Genomic DNA, 19,725 nt, shown 5'->3' with positions numbered 1-19,725 from the left:
TTACAACGTGATTCACCTGCAATCAAAGGCTCCGATCGGAAGGCAGCAGGGGAAGGGGGGGGTAAGCCTTTGGAAAATATATCCAATCCAACTTCTGTGTTTGTTTGAGAGTGAGTGAGTGAGAGAGGGGTCCAACTTCTCTGTGTGCGTGTGTCTGTTTGAGAGAGGGGGGGAGGGAGGGAGAGAGGGAGGAAGGAGTGGGAGGGAGAAGAAAAAGAATGGGAAAACTAATTTTGCAAGGGGGAAAAATGTGCTGTCGCTTTAAATCGGAACTGAGCACGCCTGGCTGTGGAATTCTGGGAGTTGAAGTCCACAAGTCTAAAAAAGCTGCCTCACCAGCCATAAAGCTCACCGCACGTCACTGGCAGTGATGAAACACTCACAACTTCTGGTGTCAAGCTGTTCCACTGGCTAATTGTCCTCCCTGTTGGGAAGTTTCTCCTTAATTCCTTCTCTCCTTGATCAGCATCCATCCATTATCTCTTTATCAATCCGATATCCTCAGGGATGGATCCTTAGATTACTCTTGGGGTGCTGGTTGGATGCACGATGGGCCACTGGCAGCCAACAGACCCCTCCCTGCTCCCCTTTTTTGTGGCTTCCCCCATTGCTTGTGTTAACGCTTGCTGCTGTCTGTCTCACACTTCCACACGTGTTCAAATGGTGTAGGACAGTGATGGCAAGCTATTTTGGCACCAAGTGCCGAAAAGGTTGCATGGAAATGTTGTGCGTGCGCTTGTCAGAGCTGCGCTCTGGAAAAGTCAAACTTCCGGTTTCTAGCAAGCATGCGCACCCAACGATCAGCTGGCCTGGCACGCATGCACAGGGCAGTTTTTGGCACTGCTGCGCTCGTGAAGGGATCGTGCTTTGGAAAAGCTGAACTTCCCAGTTCTGGCGCGCAGCGCACCCGGCAATCAGCTGGCCATCACGCATGTGCACAGCAGTTTTCAGCACTGCCGTGTACGAAGGACAGCTGATCGTCATGCATGCATGCATGCCAGACACCCAGAAAACAAACAGGCAAGGCTGTGTATGCCGGGAGACATGGCTCCGCGTGCCACTTTGGGGACATGGGCCACAGGTTCAGCATCACGGGTGTAGGGTGTCCTGCTTGGGCTGGGGGTTGGACTAGATGACCTGCAAGGTCCCTTCCAACTCTGTTAAACTAGTCTAGTCTAGTCTAATCCTGCCTCCCCATCTCCCACCTGCCCACCGACCTAGAAATTTGCCACGATGGTCCACATCTAAATTACATTTAATATTTTGCCCGCCCTTCCATAATAAAGCAGCTTTATTCCTTCCCTCCTTGCAATTTCTCAGAGTGGCTATTAGCATTCACCGGGCACCCATAATGGTGTTCCTCTCAATTACTTCTGTGAAAGGGAAGGTCACCAGAGACAAACGTTGGAGCCTCGGCAGCCTCATTGAGGGCCTGACCTTCCACGCTTATTTGGAGTAGAGAAGAGCTTGGGAAAAGGGGGCTCCCAATTTCAGATTACAGGTAGTTCGAAGAGAACTCAGATATTAACTCTGTCCGTGCAGGACAGGAAGGGAATAGAATAGAATAGAATAGAATAGAATAGAATAGAATAGAATAGAATAGAATAGAATAGAATAGAGTAGAGTAGAATATAATAGAATAGAATAGAATGGAATAGAATAGAATGGAATGGAATGGAATAGAATGGAATAGAATAAAATGAATGTAATAGAATGGAATAAAGAATGAATGGAATGGAATGGAATGGAATAGAATAGAATAGAATAGAATGTAGAATGGGAATAAAATATAATGGAATGGAATAGGATATTGGAATAAAGAATAGAATAGAACAGAACAGAACATAATAGAATAGAATAATAAAAATGGAATGGAATGGAATAATAGAATAGAATAGAATAAAGAAAATGGAATAGAATGGAATGGAATAGAATAGAATAGAATAGAAAAAAGAATGAAATGAAATGGAATGGAATGGAATAGAATAGAATAGAATGTAGAATGGGAATAAAATATAATGGAATGGAATAGAATATCGGAATAAAGAATAGAATAGAACAGAACATAATAGAATAGAATAATAAAAATGGAATGGAATAGAATAGAATAGAATATTGGAATAAAGAACAGAATAGAACAGAACAGAATAATAAATATGGAATGGAATAGAATACAATGTTCTGTTTGTGAGTTCCTAATTGTTAGACCTACTTGATTGATAATGTACCAATAGAAGAGAATATTTGAAACTTAGATGTAAGCCGTGGGTTCCTTTGTGATATCTTAGTGAGTTTTGGTTGCCACAATGTAAAATGATGTGGAGACTGTAGAAAGAGTGCAGAGAAGAGCAACAAAGATTAGGAGACTGGAGGCTAAAACATATGAAGAACACTTGCAGGAACTGAGTATGTCTAGTTTAATAGAAAGAAGGACCAGGGGAGACATGATAACAGTCTTCCAATATCTCAGAGGTTGCCAGAAAGAAGAGGGAGTCAAACTATTCTCCAAGGCACCAGAGGGTAGACCAAGAAGCAATGCGTGGAAACTAATCAAGGAGAGAAGCAACTTAAAACTGAGGAGAAATTTCCTGTCTAGAAGACCTCCAAGGTCCCTTCCAACTCTGTTATTCCTATTTGTTATTCTATTCTGTCTAAGCTTAGTTGTTTTCTTGCGCACATTTCATGACCCAGCTAGGTAGCATCACCAGAGATAGAAAGGAGTGAGGTTTGCAGGGGAAAGAAGGAAGAGGAGGAGGAGGAGGAGGAGGAGGAGGAGGAGGAGGAGGAGGAGGAGGAGGAGGAGGAGGAGGAGGAGGAGGAGGAGGGGGAGGGAGAGGGGGAGGGGGAGGAGGAGGAGGACAACTGTGGGGTCCTTGATGCTTTCTGAGCTTGGTTATCCCAAAGGTGCTTTTCCAAAAGTCAACTGGATTTCCTTGCTTGTTTTTTTTCCTTGAAAATGTTACAGTCCTCACCCAAGAAGCTTCTTCAGAACTGAAGCATCTTCTTGGATGAGAAACAAAACATTTCCCAGCGGGGAAAAAACAAACAAGAAAGTCCAGTTACCTTTTGAAAAAGCATTTTGATGACAACTTTGGGACAACTGTTGGACTAGAAGACCTCCAAGGTCCCTCCCAACTCTCTTATTCAGTTCTACTATGTAACTCCAAGTTCAGTTCGGTGGTCTAAGATTTGAGTTCTCCTTAAATAAATATTTGGTGTTTTTTAAATGCAAAAATAAAAGGATGTAACAAGAAAGGACGAAAGTTTACAAAGCAGAAACAGACGGCATTCCCCTGAGGAAGTGCTCCGTTTAGCCTCACCTGATACTCCTGTGGAGAAGATACTTTTCGATAACGTGACCTTGTCTTCTGCACTGCGAGCCCAATCCACCATTCCTCGCCAGCCTTTGACAGGGAAAGTGAGAGCTTTAGCTGCCTTAACAGGCAGCTTCTGGATACTGACAACTTGAGTGAAGAGAGAAAGAAAGAAAGAAAGAAAGAAAGAAAGAAGGAAGGAAGGAAGGAGAGGGAGGTGAGGAGAGAACGAAAGAAAGAGAGAAAGAAGGGAAGAAAAGGAGAAGAGGAAAAGAGAAAAAAGAAAAAGAAAGAAAGAGGGAAGGGAAGGAGAAAGAAAGAGAAAGAGAGAAGGGAAGGACAGAAATAAGAGAAAAAAATTAAGTGGGGGGTGGAGGGAGAGAGAGAAAGAAATAAAGGAAAGAAAGAAAGGATGGAGGGAGGGGAAAAGAGAAAGAAAAGAGAGAGAAAGAAAAAAGAGAGAAAGAAGGGAAGAAAAGGAGAAAGAAGAAAAGAGAGAAAGAAAGAGAAAGAAAGAAAGAAAGAGAGAAGGGAGGGAGAAAGAAAAAGAGACAAGTGAAGGACAGAAAGAAGAGAAAAAATTAAGGGAGGGAGGGAGATAGAAAGAAAGAGGGAGGGAGAGGAGGAGAGTAAGAAAGAAAGAGGGAAAGAATGGAAGGGGAAGGAAAGGAGAAAGAGGGAAAGAGAAATAAATAGAAAAAGAAAGAGGGAAGGGAAAAGAAGAAAGAAAGAGAGAGAGAAGGGAAGGACAGAAAGAAGAGAAAAAATTAAGGAAGAGAGGGAGGGAGATAGAAAGAAAGAAAGAAAGAAAGAAAGAAAGAAAGAAAGAAAGAGAGAGAGAAAGAGGGAGAGGAGGAGAATAAGAAAGAAATAGGGAAAGAAGGGAAGGGGGAAGGAAAGGAGAAAGAGGGAAAGAGAAAGAAAAAGAAAAAGAAAGGGAAGGGAAAGGAAGAAGAAAGAAAGAAAGAAAGAAAGAAAGAAAGAAAGAAAGAAATAAAGAAAGAAAGAAAGAAAGAAAGAGAGAGAGAAGGGAAGGACAGAAAGAAGACAAAAAATTAAGAAAGGAAGGGCAAGAGCAAAAGAAAGAAAGAAAGAAAATTCAAAGCCAATTATCATAGCACATAATGAACAGCTGACGCAACCTGTTTCATTAGGATCACTCATACCCAAAAAACTACAATTCCACTATCCAGAAATCCCTCGACAGTTAATAATTATTAAGTAGGGACGAATCCGCCCAAACCATCCATCTACACCCCAAACGCTGAAGAATATTCAGATGTGCTCTCCTAACCACTTCCCCTCTCTCCATTTTTGCATGCCTCCGATTACGACTTCATTCACCTCTACCAGTGAGAATCGCACATTGGTGCAGGCTGCAGTGCAACCCTTCCAAGCCGTTCTTATATTACGAGGTGGGTTTTAAAATTGCCTTTTGCCTGCCCATCAGCATAGTTATATTTTATTAGGTTTATTTTGCTTTTATTTTTATTGTGCAAACTGCCAGGGGAGGCATAAATCAAACCTGCTGGGAATCTCTTTCTCCCATAAACATAAAATGGGTCAAAACTCTCATTGTGGTTTGACCTCAACTTGCCCTGGTTCGGAGAAGCTGAGTAATCCTTCATCGGAAAGCTATCTCTGGATAAAGGGAAGGGATCCATTGTCCCAGTATTTGCATCCTACTGTTGTGGCCCACCAGTGGCCAGTGGAGTTGGCAGCAGAGTTGGACAGTGGGGAGGTTGGGGAGGAAGATGGGCCAATCCTGGAGGCTGGGGAAGGCTCTGATGAGGGCTCTGCGTCAGAGGCAGAGACGGGGCCGAGACCATCTGGCAGTGATCAGGTGCCTATGGAGCTAGACAGCAGTGAGGCAGAGGAACAGCTGGAGCCTGTTCCCAGTGTGCGCATGCGCGGAGCTGCCAGAAGAAAAGAACAGCTCAGAAATCAGGGTAGACCAGGTGGAAGGTGATTGGCTCTTCCCAGAGAAAAAAAAGAGGAGCGAAAGGGGAGTGGGCTTTTGCAGGAAAAAAATTGTTTGTTCGGTTATTAGATTCGTTTCAGGAGTGTGAAGATCTGTCCGTGAATCTCAGAGACTCTGTGCCCCGTCTTTCCTTGCACAGCTCTTCATTTGGCAAATATTCACATGGCAGCTTTCCAAGCTAGATAAGGTCTGTCGTCATAAATACTCCTTTGAAAGACAGTTTGCCAGGCCTTTGCTGAATGTGAATGTGAGGAATTCACCTTTGTTTAATAAAAGGGGTTTTATCGGGACCAGGGACTCTGCCTCATGATTTTTGAGGAAGCCTAGGTCAGAACACCTACCACTTAGAAATCAATGAGGGGAGGGGGCTTGGAACGGTCCAATGTACTCACCCAAGTTGTCGGTCACTTGATAAGAATCCTGAAAATCTTTCATGCGAAAGCCGACGACGTCAATGAAATCCTCCAGAAGTCGGAAAAGTTCTTTGATGTTGGACCCCATCTGCAACATGGGAGCAGGACCTCAGTGAAACAAGGCAGGTGGGACCCCAGGGCATACAGGTAGTCCTTGACTTACAACCGTTCATTTAGTGACCAATCGAAGGTACAAGGGCACTGCAAAAAAGTGACTTAGTAGTGTTTTTACACACTTAATGACTTTTGTAGCATCCCTGGGGTTCATGTGATTAAAATTCAGAAGCTTGGCAACCGGTATGAACATACATAGGAAACTGTTAAGCAGTAAATCACATGGTGACAGTACTCTTTGTTTGCTCTATGGTGATATATATATATACAAACAGAATTTCTAACAAGGACAAAGTGGATATCCACATACAGTCTGGGAAAATGCAAGGAAACAAATGCGTTTGTACAATTTCCACTGTTACCATGCATGGCAAAATGGGAAGATGGATTTTCTGTGCCTTTACATTGGCTAAAAAGGCTAAGATTGCAGCATTGGAAAGAAACGTGTCTTTCACTCAATGGGTTGAAGATCTGACTGCTGCACAGTTAATCCTCAACCTATGTACGTTTGCTTCGCAGTCATAACGGACCTCCCCAGAGGTGCTTACAACCCAATTCCAAAGTTTTGATGGCTGCCCTGACCTCTTGATCTTCCTAAAGGGGTCTAGGACAACACAGCCCATTTGCCACTGCCAAATCACTGTAGGACAACTCACTGCAGGATAAGAGTTACTGTTCTGTCTGCTACACTTATTCATCTCCTTTTATTCCCCCAGAGCTAGGGTGGGGCTTAGCTAGCAGCGGCGGTGCTTCCATCCCAAGGACCAGCCCATAGATTTCCACTGCTCTCCTCTTCTCTGCCTTCTGCGCATTCACGTGTTAGGCACTGGACCCAGCTATTCCTCCTCTTCCTCATCAGCCTCCTCCAGACCTTCTCCAATATCTGCAGAACTTGGCAAGGAGCCTTGGAGAGTCACGAACCAATGAAGTGAACTAATTGTCTCCTGCAAGCTCCACTCCCTTTTCGCTCCTCTTTTATTCCCTCTGGGAGGGGCCATTCACCATCCCCCTGTGGCCTTACTCAGTTTCAGTTTCAGTTTCAGTTTATTGGGATTTATATGCCGCCCTTTTCCCTGAGGGGACTCAGGGCGGCTTACAACCACAGGGGGGGGGAGGGGGGGTGCAAGGTCAAAAACAAAACAATATGTGAACAAAGAAAGATAGTAAAACACAACTTTCATTCAACAATCAAACACTCGGGCGGGTGAATTGGAAGCCTATCCCCAGGCCTGCTGGGAGAGCCAGATCTTGAGGGCTGCGCGGAAGGTCTGGATAGTGGTGAGGGTACGGATCTCCATGGGGAGCTCGTTCCACAGGGTCGGAGCAGCAACAGAAAAGGCTCTCCTCCGTGTGGTCGCCAGTCGGCATTGACTGGCAGATGGGATTCGGAGGAGGCCCAGTCTGTGCGATCTAATTGGTCGATTTAGGGAAGTAATCGGCAGCAGGCGGTCTCTCAAGTACTCAGATCCACTACCATGGAGTGCTTTAAAGGTGGTCATCAGTACCCTGAAGCGCACCCGGAGACCAACAGGTAGCCAGTGCAGCTCGCGGAGGACAGGTGTAACGTGGGCGAACCGCGGTGCGCCCACTATCACTCGCGCGGCTGCATTCTGGACTAGCTGCAGTCGCCGGATGCACTTCAAGGGCAACCCCATGTAGAGCCCATTGCAGTATTCCAGTCTAGAGATCACAAGGGCTTACTCCCAAGTCGACCCCTGTTCTTTAGCTGTTCCCTTTGTCTGGCAACTCTGTGCATGCGCACACTGGGAACAGACTCCAGCTGTTCTCCTACCCCAGTGATGTCTGACTCTGAAGGCAGCTGATAACTGGCATACGGCTCTATCCCCCTCTCTGCCTCCGACACAGAGCCCTCCTCCGAGCCTTCCCCAGACTCCAGGACTGGCCCACGTTCCTCCCCAACCCTCCTCACTGTCCGACTCTGCTGCAGCGCCACTGGCAGGCCACAACAGCTAATAGATTAGAAGATCTCACCTCCAGCCTGTTTATGCCTTGGCCCTGTTTTTTTAATCCCCTTTGTTAATTACAGATATGGAATTAACCCGTTTTCTGTTCTGCTCCACCGCACCGAACTATCGGCTCCGGGGAGCTTCCGATGACCTGATTAAACATGTTGTGTTAACAACTTAGTTGAAGATTTTATCTTGGCTGATTCCCATGTCTTTGGCCTAGAGCACCCCTGGGATGATCAACGCACAGGAAAAAAATGCCACCGTGGCTCAGACAGAGACGTTTCTTTGTAAAAAAAAAAGAATGGGATTAGACAGCCTAGTTCCTAGGTTCCCGCATTTCAGCGTCGCGGAGTTTTGTTTGAAAATCTGCTAGAAGAGATTTGTCTCTGCGCCATCAAGGTACCTTTGATAATATTGAACTAAGCTTCCAAGTGTCACTTTGTCTTCCTGTCTACACGCTTGGCTTTTTCAAAAGGGGGCACTGTTATTTTAATTTTATTATTTTTTGCAGTTGTCTCTTTTTCCCCTTCCTCTTACATCGGAAAGGAAGCCTCGCAAACATTTTTGCACAAAAGCTTAGCTTTTATTTCCTTTTTTTTCCCCTCTCTCAGCGTCCCTGGCCTCTTTGCAGCCAAAATCCAATTTGATGTAGCGAGGAAGGTGCTGGCATAGAAACCAGGTGGTGAGTTCGAGTCCCACCTTAGAAACGAAAGGTGGCTATGGGATTTTGGGCCAATCACCAGGAGAATGGGTTCTAGTGTCCTGATTTAGAGATGAAAACTGGCTGGGTGACTTGGGGCCAATCGCCAGGTGACTGTGAGTTCTAGTGCCACTTTAGACATGAAAGCGGGCTGGGTGACCTTGGGCCAAGCATAAAGAGATTGTGAGTTTTAGTTCTGCTTTAGACATGAAAAATGTCTGGGTGACTTCGGGCCAATCGCCAGGTGACTGTGAGTTCTAGTGCCACTTTAGACATGAAAGCGGGCTGGGTGACCTTGGGCCAAGCATAAAGAGATTGTGAGTTTTAGTTCTGCTTTAGACATGAAGAATGGCTGGGTGACTTTGGGCCAATCGCCAGGTGACTGTGAGTTCTAGTGCCACTTTAGACATGAAAGCGGGCTGGGTGACCTTGGGCCAAGCATAAAGAGATTGTGAGTTTTAGTTCTGCTTTAGACATGAAAAATGGCTGGGTGACTTTGGGCCAATCGCCAGGTGACTGTGAGTTCTAGTGCCACTTTAGACATGAAAGCGGGCTGGGTGACCTTGGGCCAAGCATAAAGAGATTGTGAGTTTTAGTTCTGCTTTAGACATGAAGAATGGCTGGGTGACTTTGGGCCAATCGCCAGGTGACTGTGAGTTCTAGTGCCACTTTAGACATGAAAGCGGGCTGGGTGACCTTGGGCCAAGCATAAAGAGATTGTGAGTTTTAGTTCTGCTTTAGACATGAAGAATGGCTGGGTGACTTTGGGCCAATCGCCAGGTGACTGTGAGTTCTAGTGCCACTTTAGACATGAAAGCGGGCTGGGTGACCTTGGGCCAAGCATAAAGAGATTGTGAGTTTTAGTTCTGCTTTAGACATGAAAACTGGCTGGGTGACTTTGGGCCAATCGCCAGGTGACTGTGAGTTCTAGTCCCACCTTAGACATAAAAGGCGGCTATGTGGTTTTGGGTTAATCACTAGGAGGCTGTGAGTTCTAGTGCTGCCTTAGTCATGAAAGCCAACTGAGGGATTTTCAGCCAATCAGCACGAGACTGTGAGTTCTAGTCATGATTTAGACATGAAAACTGGCTGGGTGACTTTGGACCAATTGCCAGGTGACTGTGGGTTCTAGTTCCTTCCAACAGTCGGTAATAGCAATAGCAATAGCAGTTAGACTTATATACCGCTTCATAGGGCTTTCAGCCCTCTCTAAGCAGTTTACAGAGTCAGCATATCGCCCCCACAGTCTGGGTCCTCATTTCACCCACCTCGGAAGGATGGAAGGCTGAGTCAACCTTGAGCCGGTGAGATTTGAACCACTGAACTGCAGATAACAGTCAGCTGAAGTGGCCTGCAGGACTGCACCCTAACCACTGCGCCCCCTCGGCTCTCAGTAAGCAAATGTTGCTATATAGTTTATTATTCAGATCATCCTTGACTTACGAACACCAAGCAACTGGTCATCAATTGAGGGCCACCTGTATTATAAACTCTGAGATAATTGCCATTCTCCCTCCAAGCAATTTCCAGAAGAAGTTATATCAGGAATCTGAAGATTCACATACCAGCTGAGCTTCTTCCCATTTGTCTCGGTTGTCTTCGGTCAAGATGTTGCTAATTACCTGGACGAAGTTCTGAGGAGACAAAAAACCAGAGAGCCAGGGGGTTCGTCCCCGAAATTGACACACCCTTGATAGAATGATAGAATAACAAAGCTGGAGAGAAGCAACTTAGAACTGAGCAGAAATTTCCTGACAGTTAGAACAATTAATGAGTGGAACAGAAGTTGCCTCCAGACGTTTTTCAGAAGATGCTGGATATCCATTTGTCTGAAGTGGTTTAGAGTTTCCTGCCTAGGCAGTGGGTTGGAGTAGCAATAGCAATAGCAATAGCAGTTAGACTTATATACCGCTTCATAGGGCTTTCAGCCCTCTCTAAGCGGTTTACAGACTCAGCATATCGCCCCCCACAGTCTGGGTCCTCATTTCACCCACCTCGGAAGGATGGAAGGCTGAGTCAACCTTGAGCTGGTGAGATTAGAACCGCTGAACTGCAGATAACAGTCAGCTGAAGTGGCCTGCAGTACTGCACCCTAACCACTGCGCCACCTCGGCTCTCCACGGTACCTTCCAAATCTGTTATTCTATTCTATTCTATTCTATTCTATTCTATTCTAAAATGGGTTTTGAGAAGTACCATAGTAGTGTTTCTCTATCTTGGCAGCTTGAAAATGGGCAAAATTCAACTCCCAGAATTCCCCAGCCGGCCAAGGTGGAGAAACATTGCACTATAGTGCTTAAATAGCAAAACAGCATTTGAGATTGGGAATTCACCTCCCATCGATGGATGGATGATCCTTCTGAATGCTCAGAAAACTACAAATCCCAGATTTGTATTATTTGAGATTACTTCAGAACCAGAGCACCAGCGATTTCAGCATCTCAGGCATTTGAGTTGAGCTGAAACCTCATACGGAGTCATCTCCAGATGTTCTTCACCACCATCACCTCCTGTACATCACACAACAGGACAGGTCCAGACTCCAACAGATAGTCAAGACTGCAGAAAGGACAATGAGAACCAGCCGTGCCTTTCCTAGGAGACTTGTCTATTGCCCAGGTCAGGATGAGGGCTGAGAAGATATCTGTAGACTTCTCACATCTTGGACATAACACTGTTTCAACTTCTCCCCTCAAGATGGTGCTGTAGGGCATTGAATGCCCAAACAACTAGGCACAGGGACAATTTCCCCCCCTCCCGCCCTCACTCTGCTAGTGTAGGAAGTTAAAACCCATCTCTCTCCTAGAAGAATGGAATATCCTGGGAAATATTGAAAAGTCAGAATATGATATTCCCGCCCGGATGTGAAAAGGGAGAAACATGTTTTAAAGACAAAGTAGGCTCCCTACAGCTTCCTGCCCACCCCCCTTTGTCAATGGGCCATTAAGATGCCCAAGCCAGTCTATTCTACATAATAAAGAGTTCTCCCCTTCAGCTCCAGGGTGATGGGATTAAGGCATGATATTATTCGCCCTTTACTCAACTCGCCACAGGGCATCTGAGAACTCAACCAAACTTGAGGCTCAAAACACAGCCTAGAGAGTTGCCCCTGCACGGCCCCATGGGAGCCTGGCAACCAATCAGAATACATTTTCTTACACAGGAACAGGAAACAGAGAGGTGGGGCCGAACAGAGAGTATAAAACCCGGTACTTTCAGCATCTCGTCCTCTCTCTTCTTCTTCAACCAACATTGAAGCATGTGATTCTCCCTTTCCTGTTCAGGAGCTCAAGCCATGTGATCCTGTCCATCATTAAACCATCTTTCCAAGCAGCCTCCATGACTCCAGTGTAGGGGTGGGTTTCTCGCCCCGTTCCAACCGGATCGGTTGGAATGAGGCCGGCGGCGTCCTCGCACACGCATGCGGCGCGCGCACGCACGCACGCGGCACGCGCATGCATACTAGCGTCTGCGCGATGCTCCAGCTGCTCTGGAGGATCGCGCAGGCACTGTATGCGTTCTGCGCATGCGTGGAAAGCGCAGAATTCGTAAAAACCGGGTAAGGAGCGGGCGCGGGTGTGCGGGCGCGCGCGGGCGCGGGGGGGGGGCTTCGCCATTCCCGGAAGTTACTTACTTCCGGGTTCGGCAACCAACCGGATCGCAGGGACCGGTGCGAACCGGTCGAAACCCACCCCTGCTCCAGTGTCTTTCTTCCCAGAAGGACAATTCTTCCAACACTAGTTCTCTCCGTCCTGCCTAAAGCAAGGGTCACCAACCTTTCGGACCCCCAGAGACCACTAAATTCATAATTTAAAATCCTGTGGACCACTAATATGAATGAGTGGCGGGATGGGGGTCCTTCAGGCACTTAGCTAGGCTGCCTGTTAGCGGAGAGAAGCGCCTGGGGTCCAAATGAGGTTTGCTGTCCATTGCAGTGAGAAATCTCAAATACGGCTAAGAATGAATGTCTGTCTTGCAGCCAGCCTAGGCACTAGATCAGCCTCCTGCAAATTCTGTCTTTTGAGGAGCCCGACTGAAGTTTCGCGCACTGCTCATTTAAGCGCCTGGATTCCCAGGGAGGGATGGGCTGGAGCTACTAAATAGGCAGCCAAGCTAAGTGCCCGAAGGACCCCATCCCGTCAGCGAGCAGGAGCAATTGCTTCGGCGGGCCGTATCCGGCCCAGGGGACGTAGGTTGAGGATCCCTGATTTAGTGCAATATAAAAAAATGCAAAAATGCAAAGGTTTTTCTGCAGCAGACCTCCAAAATCTTCTCACAGACCACCAGTGGTTCATGGAACCAGCGGTTCATGGCGACCACTGGTCTAAAGACTTATGTATTTCCACCTAAGTAGCGTGGCTGAAATATTAGCATTTATCCTTCTTATCATCTTCTTTATTCTCCCTTTTCTTGGGACGGTGATAAGGACGATGCTTTGGACATACACTTCTGTACCTGAGGCAAATTCCTCTGGTGTCTAACCATGATTGACCAAATAAAACATTCAATTTAATTCAGTTTATTTTATTTATTTATTTTTGGAGGAAGGAAAAAAAAAATATGGCAATGGAGCGACCTGCTAAGAATGGAGGGGGAAATTCCCTCCATTCTTGTGATGAACCGAATTATTCATTCACTGATTGATAATTAATAATGATATAATAACTTTGCATGCCAAAATAAGTAGACATGGAGACAATTTTTTCCCCTCATACCAACACTTGGCTGAACATCTAATTCTCACAATACTGTCTTACGTCTAAGGATATTTATTAACTATGTAGTAGGGCTGTGTTACTATTATCCTCCTCATCTTTCCTATTGCGTTCTATTATTGGTATCTTATGATTACATTTCTTCGTTGTTTGCATGCACACTGAGAGCTTCTGCTCTGGAGAGAAATTCCTTGTGTGTCCAATTACATTTGGCCAATAAAGAATTCTATTCTATTCTATTCTATTCTATTCTATTCTATTCTATTCTATTCTACTCTACTCTACTCCATTCCACTCCACTCCACTCCTATCCCTATCCCTATCCCTATTCCTATTCCATTCCTGTCCTGTCCAGTCCCATTCCCATGTTCTGCTCTGCTCTGCTCTATTCTATTCTATTCTATTCTTCCATTCCATGCTGCTGCTGCTGCTGCTCCCCTCCTCCTCCCCCTCCTCCCCCTCGACCTCCTCCTCCTCCTCTTCTCCTCCTCCTCTTCCTCCTCCTCCTCTTCCTCCTCCTCTTCCTCCTCCTCTTCCTCCTCCTGCTCCTCCTCTTCTTCTTCTTCTTCTTCTTCTTCTTCTTTTCATCATTCTGTCCTATCTTATCCTGTCTGGTCCTGTCCTATCCCATCACACCCCACCCTACCCCACTCCACTCCACACCACACCACATCACACCATCCCACCCCACTCCATTCCATCCCATTCTGCATTCTAAAGAAAAAAAGACTATCGTTCCCACTTATTTTTTAAGACCGCAAGAAGTCTTCAGCTCATCTAAATTCCGTCCCTGCCATGCCTGTCAATTTGCCCCCCGATCGCTTTCCAAAGATGAGATTCCATCAGGAGTTTATGTCCTGGCAAATCAGGTACTGATCAAGGCATTAACGGGAATCGACTGCCTGGGTGAACTCATCCCCTAATCAATACCCCTCTTTGTTACTTGTTTACCGATTCTCTAATCTCCTGTTATCCGTCCCAGTCAGGCCTGGGACTGATTGCTGATGTTTCAGGGATGATCAGCTGGGATCTCATCAAGTGTTGCCATCTTTTCCTGACACGTTTTGGCTTTCAGAGGGAATCGAAAGCTTTCATCAAAATGATGAATGAGTTATGCTGTTGTGCCATCTTTACCCACATCGATAGTACGGGTGACTTCACAGCACATGAGAAACTATGAAACAGCTCTGTTGGAATCGCACTGGATCAAGGTTTCTCAACCGTGGCAATTTTAAAATACATGGACTTCAATTCCCAGAATTCCCCCAGACAGCTATGCTTGAAGTCCATACATTTTCAAGAGGGCAAGATTGATGGACACTGCTCTGGAATCAAGACAAAACAAGACAAAGGGATAAGAACTGCAGAAAAACCAATTGCTATCAACTTGCCTTCCATGGAGGACCTGTACATTGCACGAGTCAAAAAGAGGGCGGTGAAAATATCTCCAGACCTCTCGTATTCTGGACATGAATTGTTTCAACTCCTACCCTCAAAACGATGCTATAGGGCACTGCACACCAAGACAACTAAACACAAGGACAGTTTTTTTCCCCCCCCGAATTCCATCACTCTGCTAAACAAGTAATCCCCACCACGCTGTCAATAATTTACTAAGACTGTATTACTATTTATTCTTCTCGTCCTTCCTAGTATCTATCTCTCCCAACTATATAACCACGTTGCTTGCATCTTTCAATTTATATTGTTTTTATTTGTTTCCTAGTACGATTTGATAACTTTTTGGTAACCTTGACTATCACTAAGCATTGTATCTTTTTATTCTTGATAAATGTATTTTATTTTCCTTATGTTCACTGAGAGCATCTGCACCAAAGACAAATTCCTTGTGTGCCCAATCAAACTTGGCCAATGAAGAATTCTATTCTATTCCATTCCATTCCATTCATTATTCTATTCTGTTCTGTTCTCTTCCCTTCTTCTATTCTATTCTTTCTTCTTTCCTCTGTTCCATTCCATTCCATCCATTCATTATTCTATTCTGTTCTGTTCCCTTCCTTCTCCTTCTTCTATTCTATTCTCTCTTCTTCTTTCTTCTATTCTATTCTATTCTATTCTATTCTATTCTATTCCATTCCATTCCATTCCATTCCATTGTGTTCCATTCCATTCCATTGTGTTCCATTCCCTTCATTCATTATTCTGTTCTGGTCTATTCCCTTCCCTTCCCTTCTTCTATTCTATTCTCTCTTCTTCTTTATTCTATTCCTATTCTATTCCTATTCTATTCCTATTCTATTCCTATTCTATTCCTATTCTATTCCTATTCTATTCCTATTCTATTCCTATTCTATTCCATCCCATCCCATTCCTTTCCACTCATTAATCTATTCTATTCTGTTCCATTCCCCTTCCCTTCCCTTCCCTTCTTCTATTCTATTCTCTCTTCTTCTTTCTTCTTTCTTCTTTCTTCTATTCTATTCTATTCTATTCCATTCCATTGTATTCCATTGTGTTCCATTCCCTTCATTCATTATTCTGTTTTGTTCTATTCCCTTCCCTCCCCTTCTTCTATTCTATTCTCTCTTCTTCTTTCTTCTTTCTTCTATTCTATATTGAGAACTCTCAATTTTTTTTAAAAAAAATGGAAGCATTTTTTAATTTAAATATAAACCTTCATGCCCATGCTAACTCACCCCTGCGTGGATTCCTGCGTGTCAACTCACCTGTACGTCACTCGTAGTCGGATTGTAATACGCCCTGCGGAAGATCTCCGTCATGTTCCTGAGTACGTCAAAAGTCGACAACAGATCCCCACTGTAGCTGGTTCCATCCTGAGAGATCTCCACCAGGTTCTGCAAGACGTCCGAGACCCCTTCACCAACAAGACCCCTCTGAGCTTTTGAGAGATGCTCCCTGGTCTGGCAAGTCAAAAAGGAGAAGAAGAAGAAATGTTATTTCATGATGTTTCCTTTGTTGTTAGTTGCGAAGTCGTGTCCAGCCCATCGCAACCCCATGGACAACATTCCTCCAGGCCTTCCTGTCCTCTACAATCCTCTGGAGTCCATTTAAGCTCACACCAGTTGGGATGATCTCAAGATGCTACCTTCAGAGGTTCAAATCGGAAAGCCCCCATTTCCCATCTCATTCTGAGGGTCAATCTCACTCACCATCATCTGGATATTCCTGTAGTCTATGGAGACACATTTGACATAGGTTGGAAGCGTCCAATAGGCGATCCCATCTTCATCCAGGAGACACCGCCGTAGGATCAACCCTGATGAGGGAAGAAAACCATAACATGAAAAGAAGAGCTTCTCTCCCCCCCTCCTCCCTCTCCTCCCTCCCTAAACCCCACTCTCATCTATCACTGATGATGTTACCTAGTTGGGCATGAAATGTCTGCAAGAAAACAACCAAGCTCAGAGAGCACCAAGGACACCCCAGTTCTCCTCATCTTCCTCCTCCTCCTCCTCCTCCTCTTCTTCCTCCTCCTCCGCCTCCTCTCCCCCTCCCAATAAACCCCTCTCTCATCTATCATTGATGATGTTACCTAGTTGGGCATGAAACATCTGCAAGAAAACAACCAAGCTCAGAGAGCACCAAGGACCTCACAGTCCTTCTCCTCCTCCCCCTCTTCCTCCTCCTCCTCCTCCTTCTCCTCCACCTCCTCCTCCTCCTTTTCCTCCTCCACTTCCTCCTCCAGCATCAAGGACCCCAACAAGCAATTGCAAATAACTCCATTACTCCCTGGCGATGCCCAAATGAACCTCTTGTGAGTAATCACTCCCCAGTTTAAAAACGCCGATGGAGACTGTAGTATCAGTACCTTGAAAAATCAGACCGTATTTTCCCTTTCTCTTGTAACCAAGAGAGTTCCCCATTTAGGTTTCTTTCTAAAGTTTTCTTTCTTTCCAGGGTTGAATGTATTTTGCTAACTGCCTCCTCCTTTCACCAAGGTTATCTTGATGGAGATTATTATGAGCCCCTAGCTTAAAAATTAAATATTGAGCATACTGCTGATCTCAAAATGTCCTACATGTTTTCTTTTCAGAATCAGAGACAGATAACCCGTGATTCTTATTCATGTGTAATCACAATTTCTCTATTTTTTTTAATCGAAATACCCTTATCATATTTCAGAAACAAAGATTAAAATGCAAACTAACAGAAGGAGGGAATGAAAGCGGGGGGAAAGGGAATAATCTGATGGCTTCCCACATCTTACCTGTGGCATTACGGGGACATCGGACAGCCGCTGCGTCTCCAGCTGGAGTCTCTTTCCAAACTACGGAGGCCAAATTGTCTTCATCACAGATTTCTTGAGGTTCTATCGAGAAAGAACGTGAGAACTTGGAGAACTTGTTTGAAAGAACTTTGGCTAACATTTCATTTATAGATTACAGATTAACAGAGTTGGAAGGGACCTTGTAGGTCATCTTGTCCAACCCCCCGCCCAAGCAGGAGACCCTACACCATTTCTGACAGAGGGCAGATGTCTAGTCTCTTCTTGAAAGCCTCCAGGGATGAAGCTCACAAAACTTCCGAAGGCAACTTCTGTTCCACTGCTCTCACTGTCACAAAAATTCTCCTTGTTTCTAGGTCAAATCTCGCCTTGATCAGTTTCCATACATTATTCCTTGTCTTTCAGGTCCTTTGGAGAATAGGTGCCCCCCCTCTTCTCCATGTTAGCCCCTCAAATATTGGGGGCTATCATAAGAAAGGCTGAGGGCCAAAGAATGGAGGCCTTTGAACTATGGTGCTGGGGAAGACTCCTGCGAGTCTCTTGGACTGCAAGGCAATCAAAATAGTCAGCCCTAGAGGAGATCAACCCTGACTGCTCTTTAGAAGGCCAGATCCTGAAGAGGAAACTCAAAGCCTTTGGCCACCTGATGAGAAGGAAGGACTCCCTGGAGAAGAGCCCAGTGCTGGGAACGATGGAGGGCAAAAGAAGAAGAAGGGGACGGCAGAGAAGGAGGTGGCTGGATGGAGTCACCGAAGCAGTCAATGTGAGCTTGAATGGACTCCAGAGGATGGTAGAGGACAGGAAGGCCTGGAGGAATGTTGTCCATGGGGTCGCGATGGGCCAGACACGATTTCACAATTAGCAACAACAAATCATTCCAAGAAGAACATTAGTAAGTTGGATTTTGTATTCAAAACCAGGTCCAACTGGTATTCCCTCGTCGGCGGTGGCCCAGGAGGGTAGCAGACAAATGAGGTATAAAACCTGCTGATATTTACATGCAGGGGCAATAGAACACGTGGTAGCCATAAATGCATTTCATGAAAATTCCCATAAATATTCTACACTTCTGCAAAAGGCGAGGTAGAATCTGCAGCCGACAAGATTGAAGAATGAATCCCACTTCTGCCTCAATAATGCCAGCCTTTATTCGTCGAAGTTATTTACGAGACATAAACCAGGGGAAACTGTCACAGGAATATTAAAGCTATTTCTCAACTCGGAGCAGGGAGATAGGAGGGAGCAGAGATCTTTCAAGTTCCAATTATATTTCTTTCCTTCCTGAGCGTGTAAAGCAACTCGTAAAGAGAGTGGGCACACACGTGGCCCAGAGAGTCTAGAAAAGCGTTAACCAAGGAAGACCGACCTAGAACCATAGGCATGCCTAGATCTTAAAACAGCCTTGCCTTGCCTCAGGGTTTCCTAACCATGCAATGTGAAGGAAGGACAATCGGTCAGAGGAATGGCTTGCTTTCAGAAGCTGTGGGTGCTCCATCGCTCAAGGTTCTCAAGAAGAGATTGGACAATTATTTCTCTGAAATGGTATAGGGTTTCTTGCTTGAGCAGGGGGTTGGACTAGAAGACCTCCAAGGTCTCTTCTGTTATTCTGTTACTCTTTAATTAATCTTGACGAATGTATCTTGTCCTTTTATGTACACCGAGAGCATCTGCACCAAAGACAAATTCCTTGTGTGTCCAATCACACTTGGCCAATAAAGAATTCTATTCTATTCTATTCTATTCTATTCTATTCTATTCTACTCTACTCTACTCTACTCTACTCTACTCTATTCAATCACACTTGGCCAATAAAGAATTCTATTCTATTCTATTCTATTCTACTCTACTCTACTCTACTCTACTCTACTCTACTCTACTCTACTCTACTCTACTCTATTCAATCACACTTGGCCAATAAAGAATTCTATTCTATTCTATTCTATTCTATTCTATTCTATTCTACTCTACTCTACTCTACTCTACTCTACTCTATTCAATCACACTTGGCCAATAAAGAATTATATTCTATTCTATTCTATTCTACTCTACTCTACTCTACTCTACTCTACTCTACTCTACTCTACTCTACTCTATTCAATCACAATTGGCCAATAAAGAATTCTATTCTATTCTATTCTATTCTATTCTATTCTATTCTATTATACTCTACTCTACTCTACTCTACTCTACTCTACTCTACTCTACTCTACTCTACTCTATTCAATCACACTTGGCCAATAAAGAATTCTATTCTATTCTATTCTATTCTATTCTATTCTATTCTATTCTATTCTATTCTATTCTATTCTAC

General features: G+C 44.9%; 1 protein-coding gene across 1 annotated transcript in view; it reads right to left on the bottom strand.

The window, feature by feature from the left end:
- The window catches only part of ADGRB1 (adhesion G protein-coupled receptor B1), a 132,221-nt gene that overhangs the window by 14,922 nt on the left and 97,574 nt on the right, over nt 1–19,725 (bottom strand). Inside the window, 6 exon segments of the mRNA XM_032222333.1 lie at nt 3,321–3,464; nt 5,688–5,796; nt 10,058–10,126; nt 15,895–16,089; nt 16,339–16,445; nt 17,397–17,498. Coding sequence (XP_032078224.1) covers nt 3,321–3,464; nt 5,688–5,796; nt 10,058–10,126; nt 15,895–16,089; nt 16,339–16,445; nt 17,397–17,498 — 726 coding nt within the window.

Source organism: Thamnophis elegans, chromosome 8 (assembly GCF_009769535.1).
Source record: "Thamnophis elegans isolate rThaEle1 chromosome 8, rThaEle1.pri, whole genome shotgun sequence".
NCBI lineage: Eukaryota > Metazoa > Chordata > Lepidosauria > Squamata > Colubridae > Thamnophis > Thamnophis elegans.
This window is presented reverse-complemented; position numbering and strand designations above follow the sequence as displayed.